We start from the raw sequence: 12287 nt of genomic DNA, 5'->3' as shown, positions 1-12287 counted from the left end.
GTCTTATCTGCTAGAGCGGGGAGGATGTGGTCAGTGCTCGGTTGTCTGGTGATGATGGTGGCGCTTGGTCATTGTTTTAGAGAAAACGTTTTGAATAGAGCCCACTCCCATAGGGGGGGTATAATAGGACCTGAGTGTTTGGAAGTCAGTTGAAATTCAAGGGCTGGACCGAATGACGTCCTCGTCAGTTATGGTAAAAGATCATTTAAATGCCATAGAATGTCTTTTAAAAACAGATTTTGATTTTTTTTTTACTTTTTTAGGACACTCAGTCTGATTTGGAGGTGATTTTAGAGTTTCTGGAGGAATACTATAGACAAAGTACTTCGGAAAGTGGTAAGACTAAAATATATTTTATTATTTCAATTATTATTTTTTGATTTTTTTTTGTTTTTTTTAGTCGACAAGATGTGCTGGACTGCAGGTGAACCTGAAAATAAAGGACCAGATCAAACTCATCATCAGTGGACAGAACCTTCTGTAAGAACAATAATTATTTCAATAATTATCTTTTTATCTTTGCTACTAATTTCTGTAATGTAATCTAATCAAAGGGCGTCAGACCGGCCCCTCAACCTTTCCTGCCACACGACACTCGACCGGCCTCTCACCAACATACGACAGCATCAGTGTCTGATTATGGGTCAGTGCCAAACTTTGTATCAACAAGACAATCAGCAAAACACAAAGCCACAGCAACAGGGAGTGGTGAGTTCTGCTTTTCTAGTTATTAGATACAGTTATTGGCACAGCTGCTATTAGCCTGGGGAAACAATACCACAAGAGTAAATAAGAGACCTTCCCCTTACCGTCAAAAGACAATAGAGCTTCGCTCGGCTTAACTCAATGGCCGATTTTACATATCTATCAGATAACTACACTGTTTACAAACTTAAATCCCCTCATTAAAATCCATCTCGAGAGATTTACTGTAACCAGCATGGCCTGCTGCCTGCATGCGCCTTTCAGCAAATCATTTTCTAACCAGTCGCTGTTTGCTTTAACGGCTGCAGGGAGGAAAGTGAGACTCTTTCACTTCCTGTTCGAGATGCTGGAGGACCCCAGCATGGCGCACTGTTTGTCGTGGGTGCCGGCGTCTGCCGGCGTTTTCTGCTTCTCCTCCAGGAACAAGGACCAGGTGGCGGCGCTGTGGGGGCAGAAGAAGGGCAACAAGAGACCCATGACTTACCAGAAGATGTCGCGGGCGCTCAGGAACTACGCCCGGTCAGGAGAAATATTTAAAGTAAAGAAGAAACTCACCTACCAGTTCAGTTATGACACCTTGATGTCGCTGCAGATGCGTTACCATAGAGACCAGTAGATTGTATGCTGTCATTTTTTTATGTTTATAGTTTTCAGCTTTAGCAATTTCTGACTGAATGTATTATTAATAATAAATGTTGATGTTTTTAAACACCCTCAAATACAGTTTTTTAATTCCTCAGATGATGTCAAAGTAAAATACTGAATATGGAAAACACAAAACTGACATTATGTCCAAAACTGATTGTGAAATTTAAAAAAATAAATAATTTTTTTGTTTTTCGTTTTTTATTTCTGTGTTTTTTCAATTAAAAAAGGTGTTTTCGTTAAAATGTTTTTGTGTACTAAATAAAAAAAATAATGAAAAAACTTTTGTTTTAATTTTTTGTGTTTTTGTGCTAACTTTATTCCCTGTTTTTCATGCTAATTTTTTTTTTAGGAACTACAAAAGAGGCAGGGCAAAGACTTCATCTGCTCATGAAAACTATAAGTTGACCTGCAAATAAAAATTGTAAAAAAGCCACAATGTGTCCATTTAGATTTAAATATCCCCAGTTTTTTTTTGTTCAGAGCAAAACGTTGGTGAAATAGTAAATACGGGCCATTTTCTTTAAATACACGAGAAAATTAGACAAGACTTCATTTGTTTGGAGCCTGAAGTAAACCGTTATACAATGTCACACTCACTCACAGTCACAGGTCATTAACCATTTCCATTTTTTAACAGAAAAAAAGGAAGAAAAGAAAATTCTTGCTGAACTTCGGACGTTATTTTACAAACAAACTGTGTTTCGGGAAAATTACAATAATGACACAAAAGAGGGAACAGACAGCAAAGAAAATAGTCCTGGGGTTGTACAAACAGCTGCAGTTCTGATACTTTATTTTAGGGGTGGGCAAACTACAGCCCGGGTGCTAATAAGCTTTAAACTTTAAATTATATCTGGCAATTCCAGGCCTCGAGGGCTGCATCATTTCCAGATATCCAAGCCCTACTCATGACTGATTACCTGGTTCAGAACATGCCAGAGGAGAGGAAACATTGGCAGGAATGTGGTCCTCGAGGCCTGGAGTCGCCTTTCCCTGAATTGTATCCATAATCCTTAATAATGTTTTCCCAACACATTCTCATCCCCAACTCGTCGTTTTTCAACGTACTGGCTGCTCCCATTAAATCACAGGCCCCCCGACTAGAACTGGTCCAGTACCGTGACGCATAGCGCACCGGTACCCAAACCTGGTACCCTAACCCGACACCAGACCAGATGGGGTAGTGGACAAACACCTATACCGGGTTCTGTTTAGGATACCGGTAACGGGAGCTTCCAGTACTGGATACGGTATCGCGTCCCGAGGGTTTTGGACCCTTGATGCTACCAAAGCACATCAAAAAACGACGAGTTGGGGAAACCCGAAACGTCAATAGGAGCCTTAACCAAACCAAACCAGATGTGGCAACTTGGAGATGAGAATGTGTTGGTAGTACTCGGTAGACCGATCCAAAATATCGATAGTATCGATCTCGAGTCGGTATCGGATCGATACTGACCTGGACATATAAATGTTCTCACCAGTCCTGTGAGATCTCAGCAGCAGATCTCACAGTGCGTGCAGCAGGCGTCGTCCATTGTTCACCCTGTTTTCATTCTATTTAAATTCTGAGTTGTTTTTAACAAGTTACTTTCACCTGTATTTATTGTTCTATTTAAAGGCTAATAAGTTACAAATTATTCATATTTCTACCAGTTGCTTTTTTAATCGTTGAACATTTTGATTTATTTTGTATCGCACTTATTTCTCTCAGTTTGCGTTCACTTCTTCACATTTTTTATTTCAATATATATATATATATATTTTTTTATTAAACCATTTTCTATTTAATTGAAAATACTGTCCAAATTCTGTTTTTATCTTTGTTAAGTAATTTAAAAAAAGAAACTTTTCACAGTGATTAAAAACAGTTGAGATTTTCAGGTTCATGTCACATAATTACAAAAAACATTGATATTGTTATCGATATCGGCTAAATTGACCGGTATCGGATCGATACCCAAATACGCAGTATCGCCCAGGGCTAGTGTTGGTTTTCCCTGTAATTCTCCATGTAGATTGTGTACTATAAATACAATGAGCTTTTTAGGTGCAGAAAGTTATTCTGCATTCATGTGATGTTGGAAGATTTGTTGTTTTTCCGACATTCATGTGTGTTTTTTGAGTTGGACAGCCATTTTTTCTTTCATTTCAACACCAAATGAACATTTCTCTAACCTTACATATATCCCTGAAGGACATCAACCAATCGGTGCAATTAAATGATAACAAAAGCCGTCATTTGGAAATAAAAACAACCAAAATATACATGTTAGTTTTCAATCAAAATTAAAGCATATAGTTTTCCAGATTAAATGTTATTTCTTTCTTTTATGAGGTTGCTTGCCAAAATACTCCATGAATCTGCTCCTGATCCGGCCCATCTGTCAAACTTTAGAACCCCACGAGTCAAACAGTTTGCCAACCAAAGTGTTTGTAAATCTAAAAATTGGTATTTGAATGTACTTTTTAAAAAACTATTTCATCAAAACAGTTTTCTATAAGTTTGGAAAGCTGCATTCTATTAAACAAACAACTTGCTTTTATGGACGCAGTTCAAAGTAGCCTCTTGACCTCTTTACAAGTGTGTTATGAACCAGAGGGTGTCAGTGTAGCTCTTTGCTTCCTTCTTTCACTCTTCCCTCGTGCTGCTGTGTGACCTCATGGTGAAACCGGCTCTGGGATGTAAATTCGCTTCTATCCCAAAGAATACCAAATGGTTTTGTGCTCTTTGTAGAGACCCATGTGATCCCTTCCTAAGCCTGGTATTTACCGCCGGAGCCCACTTCCAGTTATAAATGGGCCCAACGCTTTTGTCTGTTACCAAGTAAGGCCCAAAACTGAACTGTTATTGGAGACGAGGAGCTTTCCTAATTGAAAGCTTCCCAATCGTTTTCAGATCAATCACTTTGATGATGTAACTGCCTTACTCCCCAAATATATAAGATATAAACTCATTATTGTATTAGACGCATCAACTTTTAAACAATCTGGAACTTTTTACATTGAAAATTTCACTTTATTTTTATATTTGCCAAACCCATATCTCAAATGTCCATGACAGCTTTCTAAGTATAAACCCTTTGGGCACCCTATAGGCATCTCACCAGTATTTCTTTGCCAGATTGGAACGCCCCCTGCTCTTGGACAGCGTTCCCCCTGGATTAGGCTGATATCTGGCATCTGCATCAGGAACTCTGTTTGTCATCTGGAACTTTTCTTTCAAAATAAATACACAGATTCTCTGAATATGCGGCACACCATCTGAGAGTTAGTGGAGAGTATTACATCAGCCTCAGACCCGTGACAATGACGACACCTCTTCATTTTTATATCCCCCCCCCCTGGCCAGTGTTTCTCCTGCCACTCAACGCCCAAGTAAGTCACATCAACCCATTACGACAGGGGTCTCAAACTGGTGGCCCGTGGGCCATTTGTGGCCCCCCGCCTTAAAACAAAAGTTTAATGTCTACTAAGCAATATTTTCTGTAAGTCCACACGTCTTTGATGATATCTTCTGTTTAAAACTTTGCATTTACTATTGTTGTTGGATCTAGTCCTCAGACAAGTCCTTAGCAAGAGCTGTTAGCGTCATTAGCTCCTGTTGTTTCACAGGACACCCAAGATATTGCTTAGTAGTACACAGACATGAACAAATGCTCAATAAACTTGTTCAGCAGACATAGACAATGAATCAAAGATATAGACAGTGAATGCAAAAACATATTTAGGGCACAAATGAAACCACATTCGGACCAGCCTCAGCCAGACTCTGCCTTCAATGGCCCCACGGTAAATTGAGTTTGAGAGCCCTGCATTACAACATCAGACCGAAGCATTTTAGCCAGTTTTGGTTCATAGAATCTTAATATTTTTTTTATATTTTGGAGATATGTAACCAAATTAAAAATTTGACTGCAACTTTGGACTCAGAAAATGAAGAAACTGCACCCCAAGGATAGAAAATTATTGAAATTTTGATTAGTTTTACTAACCTTAGTGTTTTTGCATAAATAAATTAATGTAAAAGTGTAAATAATTTGAAGAAATAAATGTCCACAATACATTATGTTGGATTGCATTCCTCGGGAACATGCAGACAAGAAAATATAAAATTTTCTTTAGCGTAAAGAGTTGTAGTAGAGTATTAGTCAAAGAGTATTAGTTGTAGTGACTATAAGATAGTATCTCTGATGGATATCATGTGTGGAACTCCTGCACGTAGCTTCAAAACAGCACTTTATAATAATCAGTGTCACCAGGAGACAAGAGAGGAGGAGCGTACTGCCCAACTATATAAGCCCTAAAACCCAGTCCCGTCTGAATCTGTGACTCCTCTTCACCTCTTCATCTCCTCCCTTTCCAATCTGCCCCATCACTCCGTCCGGTGAGAGGGTTTGCAGAGTTTCATCCAGCTGTAGACTATCTATCTCCCTCCTGGACTGAGGGGCTCCTCACATCTTAACAATTCCACCGCTCTGACAATATCTACCTACGTCTTGTAACTTTTTGACGGTTTTCTTGGGACGCGGCTCAAGATGCCAGAGCCCACAAAAAAAGGTACGAGTCCTGACACTGAAGCGTGTGAAACAACTTCTACAACCTAATTCTGCTTGTTTTTACTCATTCGTCAGCACACATTCTTAAGGAATAATACATTTGCATGCAGAAACTGCATTATTTATAGTTGTGCGTCTTTGATTGAGAGAGGCAGAGTCTGTGTTTCTTCATTGCAGGGAGGTCCATCACTTTGCCTGCCAGCTTGTTGATAGGAATCCTCAAAGTGACTTTGACAGTGGTGTTGTATTACTGATGCATGTGTTGCTCTACCGTCTTTGGAGCAAGAGAATATTTGAGGCTTAAACACGGATAGTATTGTTGCCCGTGGTCCCGACTGAAGATAGACGTAGAGGGGGAGCAGTGGTTGGAATGTTGATGAGTGGTCAAGCCAGACAACGCCATGAAGGATGATGCAATGTAGGCGAAGCCATCTGAGGTTAGATGTCTCCCTAGCAACACCACCCAGCGAAGAAGAGACCTACAGCCCAAACATCTGAACCAATTGGCTCTTGCATCCGCATCCCGATTCTCTCTTCCAAACAAGCTTCCTGTCTCTCAACTGTAGAGTCGTGTCCATCAACCCTTGTACTACCTTATGGGGTCTAGATGACCCAAGCCTTAAATTGACATGTTATCCATCCCATGACAAATGTGGATGAAAGTGGACCGGATTTCATGTCTGCCACGGACACCAGTGAAAATAAAAAAATCATTAAAAAAAAAAAAAAAGTTCAGCACACTGTCTTGTGGGGTCTAGACGACCCCACTCCCAACGTCAAAATACCTAGGATAGCACAAGGGTTAACCTGCTTGTGTCTGTCATTGCAATATGCTGTTACACTCAGGCTGTCTGGAAGAGGCGTTCAAGGACCCAGACATCAAGAAAAGATTGACGATGGAAGCTTAGCCGTCAGATGACAAGATGCGCGTTTTAGTGTCTGCCAGAGGACTACCGATGTGTCTGCAGCAGATTTGAACACTCAAATAACAGTAGTGCATACATAGTAAAACATTAGTGTGTCATCTGAGAAGGATCTGTAAAGCTGAAACCAATCTCCTCCAACAGGAAAGGTTGTTCTTCCATCTTAACCATTTGTCGATCTTGTGGGATCCAGATGACGCCGGCCTTAAATTCACGTGTTATCCCTCCCATGACAAATGTAGACGAAGGTGGAGAGTATTTCATGTCTGCCATGGACACCATTGATAGTGAAAAATCAATATAAAAAAAAAGTTCAGCATGCCGTCTTGTGGGGTCCAGATGACCCTAGCCTTAAAGTGACGTCTTATCCGTCCCATGACAAATGCAGACAAAGGTGGAAAGTATTTCATGTCTGCCACTGACACCAGTGAAAATCAAAAATGATTAGAAAAAAAAAAGTTTAGCCCTCTGTCTTGTGGGGTCAAGATGACCCCAGCCTTAAATTGTTGTTATCCCTTCCATGACAAATGCAGACAAAGGTGGAGAGGATTTTATGACTGCCATGGACACCAATTAAATTAAAAAAAAAAAAAAACATTGAAAAAAAATAAAATCAGCGTGGCGTCTTGTGGGGTCCAGATGACCCTGGCCTTAAACTGATGTGTTATCCTTCCTATGGTAAATGTAGACGAAAGTGGAAAGTATTTCATCTTTGGCAATGACACCAGTGAAAATAAAAAATCATTTAAAAAAAAAAAAGACAAAAATTCTGAGCTTTGTTTTGTGGGGTCAAGATGACCCCAAGCCTTAAATTGACATGTTATCCCTCCCATGACAAATGTGGACGAAGGTAGACAGTATTTCATATCTGCCACGGACACCAGTGAAAATAAAATGTTCCTTGCACTGTCTTGTGGGGTCCAGATGACCCCACTCCCATCGTCAAACACCTCAGCTACTACAAGGGTCCCAAGCAGGCTCCAAAACATCTTTCGCTACAACATCTTTGGGTTGTGGTTGAAACAATTGTGATGTGACAGTGGGTACCGGCCCTTGACAAGCACAGGTGCTCCAACACTGTCCATACTCTTCAATAAACATCCTTGATCCCCTCAGAGACAAAGCTATGGCAAAGTAGAGGCAGCAGATTCCTGCCTTATACTGTCATTGCCCATAAATAGATACGAGTGTGGCAAATAAATGAGTGGAAAAGTATTGTTCTTTAAATGACTCGGAACAGCTGAGGATAAGGTGGGGGGGAGGGTAAATGAGGAGGGGGCAGGGCTGTTGTTTTTAAACACTCTTAAGCCTTTAAAAAGTCCAAAGTAGGAATGACGGACGCCCTGATTCGTCTGCGGGTCGCTTGGGAATGGGATTCTTGTCCCTGGAATAGTTCAGAATGAGCACACTTTTAATCCCCATCCTGTGTTCCCCCCACCATCTCCTTCCACTGTCTTCCACACCCTCCTCCTCCTCGCCTTCATCACATGCCAAAACAGCAACTTTCCATTTAGTGCAGATCAGTCATCCTCCTCATTAAACTTCTGCCCTTTTGCCCATGCAAGCCCTCTGGGGCTGTCCTCGCTGTTAACAGCCTGTGAGCGTTGGTGGAAGGTCCACCACTGTGTATCATGAGGAAACACAACATCATCAATCATAAGTCAGACCTTAAGAAATTTACAGGAGGAAGGCCTGTCAGCAGCTAATTGTCACTCGAGTGCAGTTGTTGCTCACTTTTGGACTCAACAAGTTAGCAAACTGAACTCAGAGGAATCAAAATGGCAAAAGAAAACTTAGAAAACAGCACCACCTTTGAAATAAAAAAAACAAAACAAGGTGTTGCCTGAGTTTGGCTCTCATCTGAGCTGATATAAAGCCTTCTGTCTGCACGCCATGACAGCCAACAGCTGCGCATACCTGAAGCCTGTCAGCTTCAATGGCAGCCCGCGGAGGTAAAACAAAACCTTTCTCCACTCCCATCATCCTCAGGGAGGTGAGATGGAGAGCGGCTCTCTCTTGGGTGAAATGATGTGAGCGTGCAGGACTGCGGTTCAGTGCCCACTGACGCATTGTTTGGACGTGAGGTTGGGGAGTAGCTAATTTAGACGAGGAATGCTTCGAGGGAAATTATTACAAAGGGAAGGAGACATGAAGCAGAAACAGTAAACAGTTTATTTCTTCTAATTAATAACTAATCTTTTCTTTAAATAATAATAAAAAAAAAACTAAGATTCTTTAAGCAATAAACACAAAAATAAATAGAATTATGTCAGGAATTTAGCCAGTTTCTAACACGTTTTGGGAATGCCTTTGGACTCAACTCGTCGGTTTAGACCTTTTCTTAAGCCTTTCAGAGTAAACTATAATCATATACAGTATATGATCATATTTTATCTTTGGTACACTAAACAAATTATTTATAAAATATTAATTATTTTCATAGGGTTTTTTTTCTACCCAAAAGTAAGATGCCTCGAGGTTCCGCCTGCCGCTCCGCCAATTTCATGATGTCATCCAAGAGCTGGAGCGTGTCCATGTTTCACCCACAAAAAGAAACAACTTCTAAACTTTTGCAAAGATGGATGTGGACATCATTTATTTGTCCCTATGATCACTACACTGGTTCACAGCTCAAATACATCTGCCGTCTGCACGACTGCACCTGAACCCGGGGGAGGGGACGGGATGGGGGATGGGGTCTTTAAGGAGCCTAGGAAGTAACGAACACCTGTTAGACCCAGAATTCATTAAAGATGGGACACAAGAGGAAGATATATGGTTTTGTACATTTAAAGTAAAAGTATATAGCTGATCAACACTAGCTCAGTGGAGAAAGTGGGTATTTGTGTTAGCCTGGGGGCGGTTCTGGATTCGCAGACTCTTCCTGAAAGGGGCGGTTCTCACTTTGTGACATCAGCTTATGAGAACTTGCTCACTTTTGTGCGTTGGAAGAGAATGGTGCTCAAAGAACGGGTTTTTAGAGGAATGCTATACACATTGCCAACATGCCAACACATTCTCACTTCCAATTCATCACAAATTGACGTTTGGTTAAGGACCCCTCCGGGTCAAAAATGGATGCTTTGGGTGTCCCAGACTCATAGTTTTTTGACGGGTTTATTGTTCCCAATAAATGACGTGTCCCCTAACCTCTGGACCACAACCCGGAACCTGTCCAATACCGGGATGCAGATCGCACTGGTACCCTAACCCAGTTCGTCCAGAAGGTTGCAGGCCCTTTATTTTATGAACAGCAAACACGTCAAAAAAACGACTAGTTGGGGACACCCAAAACGTCGAAACGTTGTTGGGTATAACAACGTGTTGGAAATGCATGAATTACTCAAAATACTGCCTTGGGGTTGTTTATAGTGAGTTATTAATATAATAATACACTTAAAAGCTAAAAAAATTGATTTTGTATGGTACAGGCCCTTCAACATAAAAAACAGATATTTTTCCAAACCAAAATTCAGGGTTCTATCAAAAATTGTAATTTTTATTACACCTATGATCTCCCTCCGCAACTTTTGGGTTGATGTTTTTGGGCATTTTTTTTTTGTGTTTTCCTTTTTGACTTTGAATAAATTTGTTGATGTGAAGTTTAAAAAGGTTTTTTTTTTAATTCTTGGACAAATTAGATTTTTGTTTTTAATTTAATTGTGGCTCTATAGTATGAGAACAAAAGGAGGATTTGTTTAGAAAACAGTTCTTTTGGTCTCCATTTTTGTCATAAAAGCAAGGCTTCATCTTCATAGTAACCTTCTAACAAATGCAGAGCATACTTCAAACTGTAACTACAATCCAATCAGGGGGCAGTTTTAGCTTTCTATATTTGTGGTGTTTATAATATAATATTAGCCTGCATGATTTCAAAAACGTGTCCAAAGAGACCTATGCTACTTCGCTCTCCAACAACATAAAACCTTTCATCTTACGGTCGCCAACGGAACTAAAAATTGCTTCTACTAATCCCAAAAAATAGAATTCCTTTGACTTGTTGCATGACAAATTTTGTGTTTTTTGTAGAATTTAAGTAGTATTTTTTAACTTTTCCAAAAACAAATTACATTAATTGGGTTAAAACCCTGTACTTTAGCAGTAAAGTCCTCGTGAGGGTTCTCACAGTAGGTCTAGGTAAAGCGGACGGCAAACAAACAGGCTCTCAGAGAAGATATTTTCATAACCAGCTAAGTCTTAACAGTGTTTTAGCCTGATAACTCAGTCATTCAGGATGAAGTTAGTGACTTTGGGTCAATGAACACCAATAGCTCAAAAGTTAGAAAATAAGTACATCATTATTTTTTCTCTAGTGTTTCACTGTTGTGTTCATAAGTGTTTTGTTTGTATTTTTTGCAGATGACACTCCAAATGGCCAGCCAGAGGGTGAGTGTACCTTATTGATAGAATTTGATCATAAAGGTACAAAAATAAGCAGAGCAGACTCAAAACTTAAAAACAAAAGTCTTTTCAGACAAGACAGTTAGGGGTGTGTATTGGCAAGAGTCTGGCGATACGTATCCCAATATTTTCAAAGATTGTACCAGAGACTTTTTTTTCCAAATATTTCAAAAGACTATGACTTTAAAATATGTTGTTTAAATGCCAATACACCTTTCACAAGAATGAATTTGTATAATATACAACTTATTAAAATGACTGCAAATGTTTATTACAACCAAAAAAAAAGGACAGTGTAACAACAACTACAAGACTCGTGCAAACGTTTGCTGCAAGATCTTGTTTTGGGGGTTTTAGTGTTGCATTTCTTAAACAGCCATATGTTGTGCTGCCAACTAGTGGTCGGAGGTATAAGTGCAAAAACAAAAATAAGACGGTGAAGTAAATGTTTTAAATAATTAAAGATCATCTTGACTTTTCATATCGATACAAGTATCACCAAATGAAGTATCACAATATTTCACTGAATCGATATTTTCTTACACCCCTAATGACAATCGCATGTGGGGTGAAAGTGAAAACACAGACAGACGTGTAAACATGGATCCAATAGACAGCAGCGTGATTGTGCTGTCGCTCTTGGAGGTGAAGCTCTTTGCATATCTGACATTTTTTGTGTGGGCCAGCTGATCCCTCTGTGTTGATTCAGCTGACGCCGCCCTACCTCCTCCATGTGAGCTTGTTGCTGGCATAGCGTTGAATTTTTACCGACCCTCCAGGTCTGACCTTGGAGCTGCAGCATCTTGAGGCTCCAGGGGAGTTGAAGGGAGAGGTTAATGTTTCAGAGTGCAACTAAAAATAATTGGAGAAAAAGACCTAAAATAAATCATACCTTTCACTCGCTTATCAAATCTAATGCTATAACCTGTAGTCACTGCGTTTTCTAAAACATTTATTGCTTTTATAGCCTGGAAATTAAACAAAGTGTGTGACTTTTCTTTGCATTTGCCATTGTTTAAAGCAGCTGCATTAAAATAAAATCTTGAATCGG

The 12287-nt window shown here is 39.9% G+C and overlaps 2 protein-coding genes across 8 annotated transcripts in view; both read left to right on the top strand.

Moving 5' to 3' along the window:
• The first annotated feature begins 6 nt into the window (after nt 1–6).
• spi2 (Spi-2 proto-oncogene) lies at nt 7–1857 on the top strand. Its single transcript, XM_036210324.1, has 4 exons — nt 7–336; nt 401–480; nt 555–708; nt 1014–1857. The coding sequence occupies exons 2-4, from the start codon at nt 409–411 to the stop codon at nt 1319–1321; spliced, it is 534 nt and encodes a 177-aa protein (XP_036066217.1). The 5' UTR covers nt 7–336; nt 401–408; the 3' UTR covers nt 1322–1857.
• A 3702-nt stretch (nt 1858–5559) lies between these two features.
• The window catches only part of mybpc1 (myosin binding protein C1), a 33331-nt gene continuing 26603 nt past the window's right edge, over nt 5560–12287 (top strand). For 3 of the 7 annotated variants that reach the window (XM_036210315.1, XM_036210314.1, XM_024291545.2), the window contains exons 1-2: nt 5560–5913; nt 11195–11221. In XM_036210315.1, the coding sequence (XP_036066208.1) occupies nt 5892–5913; nt 11195–11221 (49 nt within the window). In that variant the 5' untranslated portion in view covers nt 5560–5891. The remainder of the gene's footprint in view (nt 5914–11194; nt 11222–12287) is intronic. The other 4 variants (XM_036210313.1, XM_036210319.1, XM_036210317.1 and 1 more) reach the window with 2 other exon arrangements.

Source organism: Oryzias melastigma, linkage group LG23 (genome assembly GCF_002922805.2).
Source record: "Oryzias melastigma strain HK-1 linkage group LG23, ASM292280v2, whole genome shotgun sequence".
In the NCBI taxonomy this organism is placed as follows: domain Eukaryota; kingdom Metazoa; phylum Chordata; class Actinopteri; order Beloniformes; family Adrianichthyidae; genus Oryzias; species Oryzias melastigma.
The sequence above is the reverse complement of the archived record's forward strand: the minus strand, read 5'-3'. Positions and strand labels throughout refer to the sequence as shown.

Excerpts from the sequence above, each read along its gene's own strand:
- spi2 (XM_036210324.1), top strand. The coding sequence starts at position 409 with ATGTGCTGGACTGCAGGTGAACCTGAAAATAAAGGACCAGATCAAACT. Across the intron at positions 481-554 it reads ATCAGTGGACAGAACCTTCT|GGCGTCAGACCGGCCCCTCA; the intron begins GTAAGAACAATA and ends ATCTAATCAAAG. Across the intron at positions 709-1,013 it reads AGCCACAGCAACAGGGAGTG|GGAGGAAAGTGAGACTCTTT; the intron begins GTGAGTTCTGCT and ends TAACGGCTGCAG.